General features: G+C 35.0%; 1 protein-coding gene across 5 annotated transcripts in view; it reads right to left on the reverse strand.

The window, feature by feature from the left end:
* LOC138310251 (cys-loop ligand-gated ion channel-like) overlaps positions 1 to 14,276 on the reverse strand; it is a 138,320-nt gene extending 124,044 nt beyond the window's left edge. For 3 of the 5 annotated variants that reach the window (XR_011206383.1, XM_069251373.1, XM_069251379.1), the window contains exon 1: positions 11,458 to 14,275. Coding sequence is in view for 4 of the 5 variants with exons in the window: in XM_069251373.1 (XP_069107474.1) it covers positions 11,458 to 11,703 (246 nt within the window). In the remaining variant the exon portion in view is untranslated. Of the gene's footprint in view, positions 1 to 11,457 lie in introns of all 5 variants that reach the window. The other 2 variants (XM_069251375.1, XM_069251374.1) reach the window with 2 other exon arrangements.
* Positions 14,277 to 17,774: the final 3,498 nt, after the last annotated feature.

The following is a 17,774-nucleotide window of genomic DNA, read 5'->3' on the forward strand; positions in this document are numbered from 1 at the left end:
CGAATTCATTGTTATAACGTAGACATTTTCATTCCCCATCATCGTCCCAAGGAGATGTCTGCAATATGTGTATAACGAATTGTGCTTATAACGAAGTGATTTTGTTGGTCCCCAGAGGTTCGTTATAACCGTGCCTTATAACCCCATATGTTCCTTAAGATAAAGCGTCCCCAGCTTCACTGGTGTCACCCCCACTAAAACCATTGATGAGATTACATTTTATGTAAGTTGTGTTATAATCTTGAAATAACCATAGTCAAACCACATGATTTAATTCTATATTAATACTTCTATAGGCAATAAATCGATTAAATATAGTGTATAATAGATAAATATGATGTGATACTCGGTCAAGGTCTATAACTCAAAAGTCTGGTCAATTAAAGAATATCTGCGGGACAAAAAGAAAATGTTATTTTAAGATATAATTGGCTTTTACACAAATGTCGAATTCTGTTATAACTGTGTCCCCAACAAGTTATCTTCTATAAAATTATCTTGATATAGGGGTGGTCCCTTTGACAGGTTTTGACTGATTGTTGATTTGGGAGACATAGTTCAATATTACTCTCCTGAATTGGGTTATATTTATTAGATTATAATGTTATTTCATTTTTGTTTTAAACGTTGGATGGGACGATTTTATATCAATAAATCTGGCCGCTTTTAAAAGCACTATACCCATGCTTACTTCGTTCTGTAGACGCTTCATAAATGATTAATTAGTAATTACCTACAATATTTACCACATGGTCCGCTTTGTACATCGTCATTTAAGTGCGACAGTAGGCCCCAATGCTTACTGACACTTGTGTGTCTAAGTGTTACGACGTAACGTTCTGTGTCCTTAGTAAACACTAGCAATTAATACTTATACTGATATCATAAAAATGGTTTAAGTCACAATATGACAATAGAAGTCTCATAAGTCTTCAGGGTTTGCAGAAGATATCCATATGTTATATGTGCCGTAATTGTCATATTGACAAATAAGTATAAGCATTATTTTATATATTATTCAGCACTAAACGTTTTTAAAATTTCAATAGTTACAAATTATATGTTACTGCAAGCGCCCGGTATCATAATTTTAAATAGATTTCTGAAGACAAAACAACAGTCAAATTGTTCGATTGTTCTTATATTTTGTAAGAAGCCAGAACGTTGCCTCTTGTTACATCAATGCACAAAAATGTTTAGATAATGAAAATTATGTGAAGCAAATTTCCATTGTTGTGGGTCTGTTTATAATGCAGATTTTTTTGTGCACATCAAAAACTTTGACAAGCTGTCACAACCTCTTATTTGCTTTTTAACTGTGAATTACATGTTCAAAACAACGGATGTTTGTTACCAGGTAATGATCATAGCTTGGTATGCTACATTTATCTCTGGGTACTTCGGATCTATGCAGCCTTTGAAACATTGCACACACTAAAATGATCCTGTTGTCAATATGATTTCATGAATCGTTTTTTTTTATTTGTTTGTTTAGTTTATTAACAGCCAGAGTCATGCAAGGACGTGCCAGGTTTGATTGTGGAGGAAAATCGAAATCCCAGAGGAAAACTACCGACCAGCGGTCAGTACCTGGCAACTGACCCACATGGGATTCAAATTCACGACCCAGAGGTGGAGGGCTTGTGGTAATATGACGAGACATCTTAACCACTCGGCCACCGCGGCCCCTTTAATGAAATGATTACCATACACAACAGTAAACACATATAACAAAGTAACGTTCGACATTAGTCACTAAAACAACTGTAGTATCCTGACAGATTTGGAAACGATTACACTACTCTTCTATATCGATTTAGATGTTTGTATCTCGTACAAATGGATGGGAAAGTCACTATGCATTCCAAAAATAAGATGGATACAACTAAAAAGAAACTATGTGGCACTTTGATACGCCCGTTCCTGTGATAGTATCTGAAGCTGACATTACATGTCTTTGAGTAAAACCTGTGGTAGTTGTAGGTGGAGGTAGAAATATGAACGCGAGATGTACGTGCATACGTAGGGTATCTCTACGCGAGCATATTGGTTGGTTTCTTGGCACAATAACAGGTACACCGACTAACACCAAACGATCGGTATAATTAGTGGGTAAGGGGAAACACTGGTCACAAACGACAACTACGCATTCATTTACTTGGCTCTTACCCAATGCAATATCAATATTGATAAATATTTAGACATGCGAACTATCCGTAGTATCATTTTATTCAATGACCCGTAAAAATATGTGGTAAAATTGTGTAACAGATTTCGGTGAAAGAAATATACTGATGCAGTGAGCTCGGAAGTATCTATTTTCCTGATACAAAATGTATATCAAAGGAAACAAAGAAATATACAGGTGCATCGACTCCGATAGTAACTGTTCAAAGAAAATACCCAGACGTAAGTGCTGCTTTTCGTCATGTACTGTATAGTTTTTCATTTTCGTGAATGTATAACTTCGCGATTTTCTGTTTGAACTTATCAGCGGGGGTTTTATTTCTGCGAATTATCTTATAGCCTTCGAAAGTTTCTTATGAGAGGCTACAATACGTGAACCCACGATTTTTACTTACTTCGCGAAGTATTAAATTCCGCGAAATGGATTAATTCGGAAATTTAGCGAAATTAAAACCCCGCGAAAATCAGCAACTATAGAGTAATATTTTTTATAGGATGGGGTTTGATATAAGTCACATAACTTGTGTCCAACCCCATTGCTCCTAATGGCAAAAAAATATGTGTCAATCAATCAATGTGATATACTTTAATAGTATATCTTAAGTTATATGTGCCGTAATATTTATACCGAAGAATCAAGAACATTCAATATGCTATTCACCATCAAACATTAAAACGTTTTGAAAATTGGCACTGAGTTTAGCTTTACAAATCCGTGTAAAAACTCAATCAATTGTGGTATTGGTAGTACTGCTAAAAATCATGACATTTAAATCTTCAGTACAGTGTATGGAATAGGTAGCGTTACACCAAGACGCCAGGCAGTGCTTTATCGTCTCATTTAACGTTTTAACAGTGATATATGTAATGGTGAAGTGACTTTGACATCTGTTCATAAAATCATACAGAGAACATTGAAAAAAAACAACAGGAATTTTAAAGTGTCTATATTATGTTGTGTTTTTTATGTTTATAAAGTGTTGCATGCTTTTTGAACGATTTTCACAACTATAACCGGTAAAAGGTTTCCCACGGTTAGGGCACATAGTGCTTTAATTAGTCCTACTACTAAGTATATACAAATTGTCATGGACAGGGGTAGCACAGTTTTTTTCATTTATTTGTTTTATCTATTTTGCAATATACATATAGTGACACGACTGCCATAAACAATATACAGATAACCAACAGGTTTAACCATGAGGTCAACTAAACTGGAAAGGAAGAATTTAATTTTTTCGAAAGAATAATTGATAGATATTTTGCGAAAAAAGATAAAGCAATGTGAAAGATATATCAATATATGGTTCATATACCAGATTACATTAAAACAGAATGGAGTAGCGTAAATCTATCCAGATGATATCAAATCGGCTACTTTCCAACGCTTCATCCCGTAACGACAGGCAGAACTGCCAACGCCCTACCCTTGCAGAGCATTAAAAAGACAGACATAACATTTTTCGATAATCAATCAAGTTAAATACGTCAACGCAGCCTACGTCATGTGACTCGCGTTCACTAACACGTTCTGAGATTAGACGTCAAACTTTACATTCCACGCGGTAAACATCGTTAAGCTTTGAAATATTTCATGGACACCTGGTATCAATTATAGGATGGTAGCATCGTTAACATCAAATAGATCAGATCTTATCCTGGAGCATGAATGGAATAGCTGTAGATCTGTTAGAGTAAATAGTTTAGAAACACATATAATTATACACATTTGCTGACGCGCTTACCAGAACATTCCATATTTATAATCATTTGCAAGCCCAATTAAATCATTGCAGTTAATATCAACATTAGTGAAGTATGTCATTCAAGGTTTATATTGTTTGATGTAAGGAAAAATAGCTTTAACAAACATAACTTTTTAGTTCCTAATAAGCATCATTACACCAGTTAGTAGCCTATATAACACTTTAAATCACATACATATTTCCATATTTACATGTAAACTTGGACAGCGCCAAATTGGACATGAAGTGCTATCGCGCTTCAATAAATTTGTCGCTGTGTAGTTGGCATTCATTCTCCCATAATTGCCAACTGAATGCAACTGGAGTAGTTGAGAATCACAAATATAAAGCATTCTAAATGATACCAGAACCCCAGACATATCGAATGAGTTAGCATATTCACATTCAACCCACTAAAATATATTCAGGTCACATGGCAATCTTCTTTCAGCGTTTGATATAATACTAAATATTAGGAATGTCAACGCATTTTTGTATCATGGTATATATAAATGTGAAGACAAACCTTATACTAAACAGAAAGACAAATACCACAATTCTAGTCACATACTCTTCTCCACCCGAACCCAGACGTTCTATCAGTTTAGCATTATGATAACGGACTTTCCAATTAATACAGAACTAACGCTAACAATACCTATCACATGAAAAAAGCAATACACCAAAGAATCCGGAAATGACATTTCTCTCAAACTGAGCGCATTCCTATATAAAGGTCAGAGAGTATACGAATAGAGTAGACATTCGGAAGGCTAATGTAATATATACTGGCGTGTATATGGGCGGACATGCAACTTGTAACGATAAATCTAATGTACGGAGTCAGGAAGGTCATTCGCCGAGGTTCCGGAAATAGCATTATGTATTTATATGCCGCCCTCGTAGTAAATAAAACACCAATACATTACATGTACAACTGAGTGATTCTTTGTGATATAAATTCTAACGAGATGTACCATTCACGACAATACATCTGATATAGCTAATTAGACCTTCATAATACCATCAAAGTGTTGAGAAAAGAAATGTTTGTACTATCTCGTCTTATAATCTGTATCAAGCAACAGTTTCGTTAGACTAATGATAATACTAATAGTAAGTTACATACTATTTAAAGATACTTCCTTCACTTTTTCATTAGCGTTTGATGGTGACATATAAAAATTCTCTACATTACATTTTATTTTTTACAAAATACGATATACTCGTGGTATCTTGAAATAGCAATGGTACCAAATGAAAAAGTTTCTCTATCGTAAGCAACATGTATTCAAATTCTTTGGAGCGAGCTGATGGCAAGTGAATCAATAAATATGTATAATTTTATTATTTTGCTTATAGCACTACCACAATGCTAATTAAATAACAACGCAGCATTTACAAATTATGATCAAAAGAAATTTAAGAGAGAGTTACATGTTACACATATCTGTAGGATACAAATTATTTCCAACCGTTTATGGGGAAATCCGCTTATTTTAGATGTCAATACCTTTGTGACATCTCTAGTGCGCTTCATCAAATTTGCAGTTGCCCAGCTGGCGTTTATCCGCTCATAAGTGCCACAACTGAAAGCAGTGCAATACTTAAATGAACGAGAAAAGATTTCTTTTTTTCACATACCAAATCACATGTATGAATTCATCTTGAATGTTTATATCATCTGATAATAATGCAATTGCCATAGTGAGCAGATATATCAATTTGTGGACCTAGAAATTAAAAAAAAAATGCACTACATAATTATTCAATTATAAAGTACTTGATGTTAGTAATGTATCACCTGAAACATATGTTTTGTTAACTTGGCCTTTAAAATACATAATGTGGCAGACACTACAAAAACCAAAACACTTTTAATTTGTGAACCTATAAATCAGGAAATATGTTTTACAGAATATATGCCGATATATAATATAAAACGTGCAGCTCTTAGCACATCGGCTAAAACACATCTTTTGTTACCTTGGCCTATGAAATACAGATATGTCAGACACTACAAAAACCGAAACATAAAGAGTATGTTTCTTTAGTGCTTTAAACATATCTTTTGTTACCTTGGCCTAAAAAACCAAAACACAAAGTGCATTTTGTTGCCTTGGCCTATGAAATGCAGATGTTGCAGATACTACAAAAACCGAAACACAAAGGGTATGTTTCTCTTGTGCTTTAATTGAGAGGGACAGATGCAGGGGATGACAGTCACGAAATAACATTGTCATGCAATGACGGTATGTCTACAACAGATATGTAGCGATAGCAAATGGCACATGTTTAATATATATATGTAAGGAATGAAGGTATTTTAGTATATGATATTTACACTACATTACGTGTGTTGCGATATGCAAGTCCTCTGGAACGAACATATTCACATGTTCATGACAATGTGATTACACTACACAGGCAGTATTTCTTCACGTGAATTTCACATGAACATTTCACGTGAATCGAGGTAAAAAAGTGAATTTTACGTGAATTTCAAGTGAAAAAAATTTACGTGAAGAAATATGCCTGTGTATACATGTTAATTATAAAATGCGAGTAGTGGACCAAGTTTCATCGACGTTCCTTAACTCAAAGGAATTAATTAACTTAAAATTTGCAATAAAACGCTCACAAAAGTAAAGGAAAAAAATAGGAAATTAAGAAACATTCCTTAACTGCTAGTAAATTAAAACACATTCCGTAAAATTTAAAAGCCCTGGTATGACATAATAAATCATGCCTTACTGCCTTTAATTATTAATGTTCTAACTCCCTTGTATCATAGTGTAAAAGAACGATCAACAAGATAGCCGACAGTCAGCATCCTTAAAATTTACTAGTTTGAGATGTGTTTTTGTGTCTTCCGCAGCATGCTTCAGTGGTATATGAAAAGAAAAAAATAGTCCCTCCATTACAAAAAGACACAACAAGAATATACTGCAGCCTCCAAAAGCACAAACACTCATTGCAAGGAAGACTTTAAATGACACTTGCTGATATTAAGTCTTATAAACCAAGCCAAAGTTCCCTTACCAATCTATTATATATATTTTATAAGTATGTAAATGAAGCTGATAGCTCGTCATACAGATAAAAGACACATGCCGATGAGGACTGTGTCATGACAGTAAGTGATACTTAGGGTAACATAGACGTCCACTTATCACATGGGGACTATATTTGTCCATCAATGCTAGCCAGTGGTTCATTTCGTAGTCACCAAATTCAGTCGGAGCATATTCAGCTTTAGGCCTTCAAATGGTCTTGTCAAGATATTTTCAAACGCGTGCAATGAAATCGCAGTTAGCTAATACAGTTGATATGGTAAGTGTTAACACAGTCTGAACTTATGATGAATAGGAACGACTCCATCATATGTTATATCATCTAGCTTGTTATGTATGTCAAACCATAGTTATACACTGGGGGAGACAAATCTGTTTGGTATTCGCTGATAATTAAATGCATTCCTGATGTAAATGACAATCACATAGGATATCATTAGTGGAAAGTGAAGATAAGGGTAAAAAATAAATCAATGTCGCCAACAAGCAGACGAGGAAATATGAAAACGAAGCGAAATTCTGAGACCGAGGCTATATATCAAGGATGAAAGTTTCAACTGTTGTTTTACCATTTAATAAATGAAAAAAAATGCAACTAAGATCGAAGTGATCACATTTAAATGATTGGTATAATAAATGTAATTAAATGAGAAGTGTTTTCTTCTTTAAATATACTATCCAAAATGGCGTTTTTATGGCAGACGACATAACAGCTGGCTGCCGGCTACACAATATGCTACGTCAGGGGAGTTAATGCTATATCATAACGTACTTATTCGTGCGTGGGCGGCCTTTATCACAGTTTGATAGTAGATCCAGCCATATGCTTCATTTGTCATTCACATCATCGAGTCTCACTTGAATACAATTACAATCACACAGGAAATAATAATGGTTCTTTATGGACTGGATATAATTTGATAGACGGACATTATGTAAAAGATTTGTAGTATCGTTTCGATATCTATAATGTTCGTAAGTATGTTGGAACAGGTGGACATTATACTGGTTGTACATTTGTGTTTTCTATGAGATAATACGTATTCAAATTATCTAGTATAATTTTTTTTTAAAGTTATATGTGCCGTCTTTTTTATACTCACCAATCACGAGAAACTTTTAATATGTTATTCATTACCAAAAGTTACTAACATTTTGAAAATTACAGTACTTTCAATGCATTGGTTTTAATTTTACAAACACAAATAAGAGCACAAAATCATTTTTAGCAATCATTATATGTACATCTACAGTGAAGCGAAATGTTTACCTACGGTCAGACTATGCAGCCAAATTATGGTCAACAATTTCATGTCACTTTTTCACAGTGTAATTGTTAAGTGATTTATGCAGGAAAGTTTCCATCTAAACATACATAAGGCATAAAGAACAACAATATACCGTACATAATTTCTTTGTTGTAACTAACGTTTATAAGGCATCTGAAGGCATTTAAATGATTTTCACGGCTTAATTCATCAAACCTTATGGTTTTCAATAGATTAATGAAGAAAAATTAACATGCCAAAGTTTTCCCTCAGTTTTGCCACATAAAACTTTAACAGTAAATTGTTATGACGAAATAAAATAATAATTTATTGATTAAGGTGATTAAGAAAAATTTGTATCGTGAAGCAATTTGTAACTTTCAATCTTTCCATGTTTCATACATCACGAACAATTATTCCACCTCTTGTTACACATATAATTGTGCCAGGTGTGTACTTAAAAATCCTGAATCTTGAAATGGTCTGCTAAGATCCCACACTATACTGAGTAGCATGTAAATGAGCATTCTGAGTTATTGCATGGAAACGGTTTTCGGATATGCTGCAATTAGGCTGTCGACTATCGATTGAAAAACCCGTATAAACTTTACTCAAACATTTACAGTACATCAGGAGAAGTATACACCCTGATTGGCAGTCTCGCCGTGGCGTAGCAAACTGCACTTTAAGACACTGTTGGTTTTTTAAAACACCCTTCCAGATAACGCTATAAACACCAATTGAACCACAATGCTAATATTGTCTGGGGCAACCTTACATTTCAAGATAATCAAAAACAAAATATAAAAAGGGTATTTGAAAAAACAAAGAAGTTCATCAAACTAATTGATACGACTAGCGTGCACCCTGCATCAGCAAGTTGTTATTACATTGATTACTCCAATTAGCTAAACAACTCTAATTAATTCATATAATGGGGTCAATGTATGTTTACATCGGTTTTTGCAGTTGACGAATTTAGGAAGACAATGGTTCATTCCTGTATACATAAAATCTCCCTTTAATACCACCATATACTTTGGCGCTCTATCTATGTGTTTTCTTTTATTGATATATCAAATATGAAATGTCTTTGCTAAAAAGCAAAGGTAGTGAGTTTTGCTTAAAACTATTACTATCGCAATAACTTCATGATAACAGAGCAAAAACCACGAAAAACATGTCAGTTGTTTACGCACTAGTAATATCAATAATCAACTAATAAGCTACGAATTAATGTTGAAGGCAATAATGTTTTGTTACATATTTAGAAGGCATTGTTATCATCTTCGGATGTTAACCAGAGGTTATTCCTTACTAATTGTAAGTGCCATCCTCTTTACATGATCCTCAAAGGCGACTAAATTTAGGATCTATATTATCGCTGTTTCACCGTTAGCCTTGAGGTGAACGTTCGCCTTTGTACAAAAGGCCATGCGGTCTATGTGAGTAGTTTGTATACTAGGTAAGAAATGGTAGTTTCTCCTGCTTAGTTCTCAGCAAAAAGTCACCGTGTTTTATACGACTAGGTAATATCGATTGTCAGGATATACTAGATATATACAGATGACTTTTTAATATCGATTTGCTACCAGTACCATAATTGAACAGACTGCATATTTTCAGTCCAATGTCGTCACTATCTATAAACTTACGCAATTCCAATAAATGAGTAGTTGAAGGAAATCATAACTAAGATAAGGGAAAGTTAGCTAAAGATTCGGTTTTCCTTTAGTGTGTTGCTTTCCTATGAATAAGTTTGAGCCAATTAAGTCAGGGAGCGGTTTTTGGGCCTTCTTCCCTGCCAGTTAAGCTAGGGAGTGGGGTCAGATCCCTTCTGCCCTTTCAGTTTAGCTATAGGGAGCGGGTTCAGAAACCTACTGTCCTGTCAGTTAAGCTCTACTGAGCGGGGTCAGAGCAGTTCAGCTAATGAGTGGGTTCAAAGCCCTTCTGCCCCGCCAGTTAAGCCCTAGTGAGCGGGTTCAGAACCCTTCCGTCCTACCAGATAAGCTCTAGTGAGCGGGGTCAGAGCCCTTCTGCCCTGTCAGTTAAGCTCTAGTGAGCGGGTTCAGAGCCCTTTTGCCCTAGCAGATTATTATTGTTTACATAGTTATATATTTGGAGATTTACACCAAGGAATATACAATCGTGACAACCCTACTCTTGATACAGCTGATGTTGTGGTCTGGTTAGCGCGTTCTTGGCAACACCGACTTGTCTTGGTATTAACTTCCTGATTCCTGTCATAGAGAGCTCATAACCTGTCTTAACCCTCACGTATTAATGTCTTCAGTCAGAAACAGTCTTCCTTTCAAACACAATTAGAAAAAATTCGTACCTTAATTCAACGGTAATTGTCTGTAGCCCGGAATGAGGTCTTTATCCAATTACAAATTTCTAAAAATAACTTATAGATAATTTTATTTTTATATTTACGCTTTTAATTCAAACAATAACGTTAATTAATGCTTTACAGTCATCATGCATAAACTTACATCTGTTAGGTAATATCTCCACTCAATAAGAGTGTTAAAACCCTTGTAATTTCATGTCATTGTATTTACATAAAGACTATTTAGCCTGGTAAACGCAGTCACCATAGTAACCAGCTTTATTCTTAAACCAAAACAGGGATGTAAATATAAGGTTTGGTCTTCATATTGACGATTAATTCTTAAATTAAAAAGGGCGTTCTAATAACAACAACCATTTGACCGCGATCAGGTTCTCCACATATACATAATGTGCTTACCAATCAGTAACCTAGTAATCATAAATAGTACATTCAACAATACTCTGCCATATGGCTAATGTAGTCAGACATTTAAGGCGTCATATTATCCTCTTACAATAATTTCGTCCAGGTGGAACTCTCTTTCTTGAAATGTCGTTTCCATGGCATCATACTATCCGATTTAGGTTGAGTTACACCCCCTTGTTATAATTTTGAATATTTTCCAAATAGGTGGCATAGTTTGGAACAAACACGTAAATCCACCTCCTAGTAATACTTTATTTCAAGTATTTCCATGAACCTTGCTACAAGTATGAAACTACTGTTAAACAAAGTGTTGACATGCAACCGGAAGTACATTTAAAACTAGTGTTTTATACTGTAAAAACATTTCGTGGATCAAGATTCATTGTATATCAGCGTCGACTGTGAAATAGTTTGTAGCTTACCTTGTTCTTAGATGACGGTCTTTTCTTTGAACGGCGTTTGGATCCGGGTCTTGGTAACGACAAAGATGGCTCCGCGCTCACATCCGGTTGGTAATCTCGTGACAGGTTAAAAAGACGGTCGTAGTAATCCGATTCAGCCCGGCGTCTGTCGTAATTCTCTCTTTCCTTTTTCGCCGCATTAAGGGTCATAAAGCTATAGGCAACGGCAGTCATATTTACAACTAAACCAATGTCAGATCTCCACATGCTAAAACCGGATGGGGCGAGCTAGGTCATGTCACTTCTATGGTACAGATCTGAAAATCTCCCTATGAATTTATCCTATATATCTAACACTAAATGACGCTACCTATTTAAAAATGATATGCACTGACGTTGTTTCCTTTGAGAGCCGGTGATAAGACAATTACTGTTTTGGTTGTATTCCAATTCAAAGAATATTTTCTATTGCATGGCATATATAAGAACTGTAAACACACTGCGGCCACGTGATTAGATATTAATACGGCCCACTTATTTGTTATTGATAGAATATATAATAAACCTTTGCTTTAGACACACTTTATATTTAAAGTGTAGAGACGAGATCACCACTTTTACTCAGCACTCTAATCCAATCATTGGTGTTTTAATTCTCGGTTAAAAGGTGTACCACAAAACACAAGATCACACGTGGAATTTATTTCAAGACAGGAACCGCAAAAGCACAACGAGTACTCGCACAGATAGTGTTTTCACCTAGAAAACATGATGTTTCCATTAAAACCAAGACTAAACGAATCCAGTTTTCACAACCTCTATAGTATACAGACCATATCACTAGTGAAGTTTATTTCCTTAGAATCACAGGATAAGTAGCAAGAATCCTTAACGACGAGGCTGACACAAAGCCAACTCCTTCACGTATTTACTGTGTCATCCTTTGATGATTTAATTTCTACCTTTCATCGCCTGCTTTGGCCTCGCGTCTCACCCCGATGGTCCATACGTACATAGTTTTCGTTAGTAAGCGGATGCCGGAGATGGAACGTGTACGTGTTACCGGCACAGCAGAGCATGTACATCATATTCTCATCAAACGTCACTCTCGTTATCTGTATACAGGCGTCCTGATGAAGGGTGGCGGTGGTAAGACTTCCCTCTAGAGATCTAGCTTTATTTATCGATAGATTTATGATGGGTGGCGCTGGTGGGATTTCCCTCAAGAAATTAGGCTATATTTATCGATATATTGATGACGGGTGGCGGCGGTGGGATTCCCTCTAAAGATCCAGCTATATTTATCGATATATTGATGACGGGTAGCGGCGGTGGGATTCCCTCTTAAGATCCAGCTATATTTATCGATATATTGATGACGGGTAGTTGCGGTGGGATTCCCTCTAAAGATCCAGCTATATTTATCGATATATTGATGACGGGTAGTTGCGGTGGGATTCCCTCTAAAGATCCAGCTATATTTATCGATATATTTATGACGGGTAGTTGCGGTGGGATTCCCTCTAAAGATCCAGCTATATTTATCGATATATTGATGACGGGTGGCGGCGGTGGGATTCCCTCTAAAGATCCAGCTATATTTATCGATATATTGATGACGGGTAGTTGCGATGGGGTTCCCTCTAAAGATCAAGCTATATTTATCGATATATTGATGACGGGTAGTTGCGATGGGGTTCCCTCTAAAGATCAAGCTATATTTATCGATTGATTGATAACGGATGGCGGTGGTGGGATTTCCTCTAAAGATCCAGCTATATTTATCGATTGATTGATAACGGATGGCGGTGGTGGGATTTCCTCTAAAGATCCAGCTATATTTATCGATTGATTGATAACGGATGGCGGTGGTGGGATTTCCTCTAAAGATCCAGCTATATTTATCAATTGATTGATAACGGATGGCAGTGGTGGGATTCCCTCTAAAGATCCAGCTATATTTATCGATTGATTGATAACGGATGGCGGTGGTGGGATTCCCTATAAAGATCCAGCTATATTTATCGATAGATTTGTGAACGATGGCAGTGGTAGGGCTTATCTCTATATTGATCGATAGATTGAAAGATGAGCCTTCAGAAACAAGATTACCGTCGTCTCCCTAGACATTGTAATATAATTATCAATATTATATATACAAACCAGTCCGTGTACTATATTGATATTAACATTGGTGATATATTATATCAACATTACAATATATCTAATGGTTTTACCGGTGAACTGAAACACTATTTCTTGCATTAACTAATCTGCTGTGCCGGTATCATCAAATTATTTTCATCTTTTTCATCGATTTGTACTCATAGAATATGTATTTTACAAATTGATCACTATCTTGTCACCTACAATTTGATGTTCAAAATTTTAACACTGGAAGTGATTAGGAAGTCATAATCCACACAGATACAATAAAAAATCGGACACAATTATCCAGTAGGGCTAAAACTAATTCAGCAAAGAGCCACTGTTGAACCAAACAGACGATAAACATCAGTCATTTCCACAGCACCAAACACGTAAACAAATATTTCCACTTATACATCACTGCCGCCAGGATTTAATATTCTCCTTCATTCTGGCTCCAGAGACACTGGCAGGAGTCTCCCGATCGTTTCCTCACAAGAATCAAACATTAACAGAAAATCCAAGGAAATAAGAAAGAAATCGTTGACACGCACGGTTTGGCTGAAAATCAGTAAAACTATATTGCTATAATTTGACTGGTGTGGTGTACACTAGACCTATAGAACAGACGGTGATAGTCACACAAGCGCGCGCGCTCAGGTAAGGCACGTGCATACATGTCTATATCACTTTAAAATTAGCACCGATATCCCATGGAACAGTTCCAGTTTTCTCTCGTATCGACTTAAGGCTCAAGTATTTCAGGCAATCTTCAAATTTTCGCTATCCTCAGTGTACACGTACCTAATCTATTGACGTGGACTAGGTCCTTAATGGTGTAAAGTAAACGTGAAAAAATTGTATAAATATAACAAATATTAATTGATGACTAACAATAGTATATGCGCTACGAATTAAGGTGCAACTTTACATCATATTAACAACTACCGGTGTTTTGGGGCTGCTAGTTCTTGGTGAAAAACTAGCTTTGAGTCAATGGAATATATGACAATGGACTACAATATAGGTGTAAAACGTCAGACAACTTGATAACTTTAACACTGAGGTATCTTGTTTTGTATCTTAATGCAATAAGTTTGTTTTCATCTTGTCTTTTAACTGGACGGTAGAGCTGGATAATGTTTCTTATTGTTTTAATTACGTGCAATCCATACGTCAGAACTTAGATTAGAAAGAATTCATTCAAAACATAAATGTTAAATGATGAAAAATCAAGTGTTGTATAACATGAAAGAACGGTGAACAAATACAAAGAGCAAACTATCAGAGTTGATAACAATCATGATAACACACGGTTTAAACTAGTTTATCATTATTTGACTGAACACAAAGAAAGAAAGAAAAAAAAACACAGAAAGAAAGAAAGAAAAAGAAAAAGACAACTCGTATAGCTGGTTATTTTCGGTTGTCAAAATTTTCGCAATTTGAACAAAAGCTATGAAATCAAATTATAGCTCTTATTAAGTATATATATGACTCAATTATTTCCCAATATTTCGCGGATTAAATTTCATCTCCGCGAAAATAACGGCTAAACCGAATACAAAGTTAAAAAAAATGAAAAAAAGTTGAAAAATATAGGAAGAAAAAAAGGAAAGAACGAGGGAAGCAGAAAATAAATAGAATAGCTAAATATACCGAGTTAATTTCGAATATGGCAACACGTTCTTTAATTTTATTCATTGCTATTTGTATTGAACACAAGAAAGAAAAAAAACATGAACACAAAGAAAGAGAGGAAGAAAAAAAAGAAACAAACAAAAAAGAAAGAAAGAAAGGAGCTGAAAATAAATAGCTAAATATTCGGAATTAATGACAAATAAAACAACACATTGTTTAATGCTGTTTAGTGTTATTTGTACTGAACACAACACTCCCCAGACAGATGTATGGTGTCATTATTGATATAGAAAGTGCATGTTAGGAAAGATCGTCTGGCTTCTACTCATCATTGATTATACACACGTGTAATGCACGTGTGAAATGGGTAATCACACTCATCTTTATACATTATAAATGAGGTACTAATATTGAAATTCTAACACATTCTTTAAAAAAACCCACATAATTTGGTAAGATTTTGCTAGTAAAAGATTATCTCTCAATTTGTACAACTAAGCCTTATTGGTTTATTTTAGTTAGATGGGTTTCCAGTTAAGAACTATTCACGTGGGAATGTACAGTATTAGTTTTTGGGGTTTATTGCCAATTAATAGCCAAGACTATTTTCGGTGGTCCCCTAGTAGTATATCTGGTTATATACTTAATAGTATGGGTGGCCACTCCATTACCGTTATAAAAACAGCGTGTTCCAATTACATATACTATAGACGCGAATGCAAAAAGCTATGTTTTCAGACTATCGAGAAACGCTTATTGGATGACAAAACATCTCCGTGATATACTGTTAACGACCTCCTTATGTATTGCATTGTTTTGGTTTATTAGGCATAACGTCCCACGGCCATCTTTGTGTGTGATGTATCACAGAGTGTGAATGTCAGTATGTAATGGGAGGCTGCGGTATATCCTTGGTGGGTTATAGGTGGAACACTTATGTGTTATTCGGCGGCATGCTTCAGTGAGACATTACTATAAAATGGCAACAGTTCCACTTTTACAAACAGCCACAACACGAGCATACCGCAGTCTCCCAGAAACACTCACACATTTAATACACACAACACTGTAAATGCGATGTAAATCTAACCACCAACCAACCGTTCTTTAATGATAAGGTTGGTTTTTATTTCGTGTATAAGGTTTAACATCCTATAGACAGACAGACCTGAAGCTTGACACAGCAATCAGCCAACAATTAAAACGTACGGTTTTGAAAAGCGATATTAATTTCTTTTCTTTTCTCGGTTGATATTTTTTGTGAAAGTGTCTCAACGGAAACCGCCTCATGTACATGTATGGACTTGTGTGGATCGTCTACACCACAATGAGGATGTGAGGATTCCGCCCTGTATCCGAAATACATTGTAATTTGCTTAGCATTACACGTAAAAGGAATGTGATGTATGTTTTGTACGTTGACTGGTCGGTCGGTTGGTTGGTTGACTTACTTCATGCCTGGGTCATTTAAGGACCCATGCATGCAATATGTAGGTATGAATTTGTATTGTCCCTATATTTTTGAAAGCTGCGGTATGTTTGTTAAGGAGGGGTGTACTTTTCATTACTTTGTCAGCTTCTCCAATGAGATAGCGATGTATAACTGGCAAAAATTCTACTTAAACGCAATAGATATTATCACCACATAAACATACCATGTGTCCTGATACATACACAACACGTCAAAATCTGGGGAGATTCTCCTTTACTTTAATAATACAACGTTAAATATAATTTACAAACAATAAATAAAATAAAATGCATTTATTTCATGAATAAAGGTCTGATATAGGAGGTAATGTTCAGATGATTTATGCCTTATCCAAACAAATTTTAGCTTACAAAATATTGAATGTGAAATTGTTTAATATTATTTCTATTATTTTTAATTAAAAGAAAGATAATTTAATGTAATTTACAAACAATGAACATTCATATAATGAAAAAGAACTGAAATGGGAGGTCATATTCAGACGCCTACAGGTAATGTGTTATCCAATCAAATACAGCTTACAAAATTTTGAATTCAAAGTTTTATTCAATTTCAAAGTATATATCATTACATACAAAACAGCACACAATTACAGAAAAAGACAATTACAAAAATACATAAAAAAGAAAAAAGAAAGAAAGAAACTAACTATACAATGTATTTATTTTCTTATTATTTAAATTATTGACTCTTATAAAAAGTTAACTTGTAAAGCATGAATACAAGAATATATTTATTGTGAACTGGAACCAATGCCAGACTCGGTGTCAATGTGAGTGGTAAGTATGGCAGACGGTTTCTAATTGTACATGACATGTTATTGGCCACGGTCAGGTTTCCGTTTACATTGGGAATAATAAAGAACATTACATTTGGTCTCAACCAGATTACAAAATAAAACACCTGATGCTATAAATTTTAGAATCTTACTCAATTCAGAAGATTTTCTGAATGTTAACTGATAAGTGTCAATTTTGTAGCGGAACTGGCAGAAAAAAAAATCGAAAAATAAAATTTCGTTTATCGCAATTTATACACACGCTAAAAGCAAACACAT

The sequence above is a fragment of the Argopecten irradians genome, chromosome 16 (genome assembly GCF_041381155.1).
Source record: "Argopecten irradians isolate NY chromosome 16, Ai_NY, whole genome shotgun sequence".
In the NCBI taxonomy this organism is placed as follows: Eukaryota; Metazoa; Mollusca; class Bivalvia; order Pectinida; family Pectinidae; genus Argopecten; species Argopecten irradians.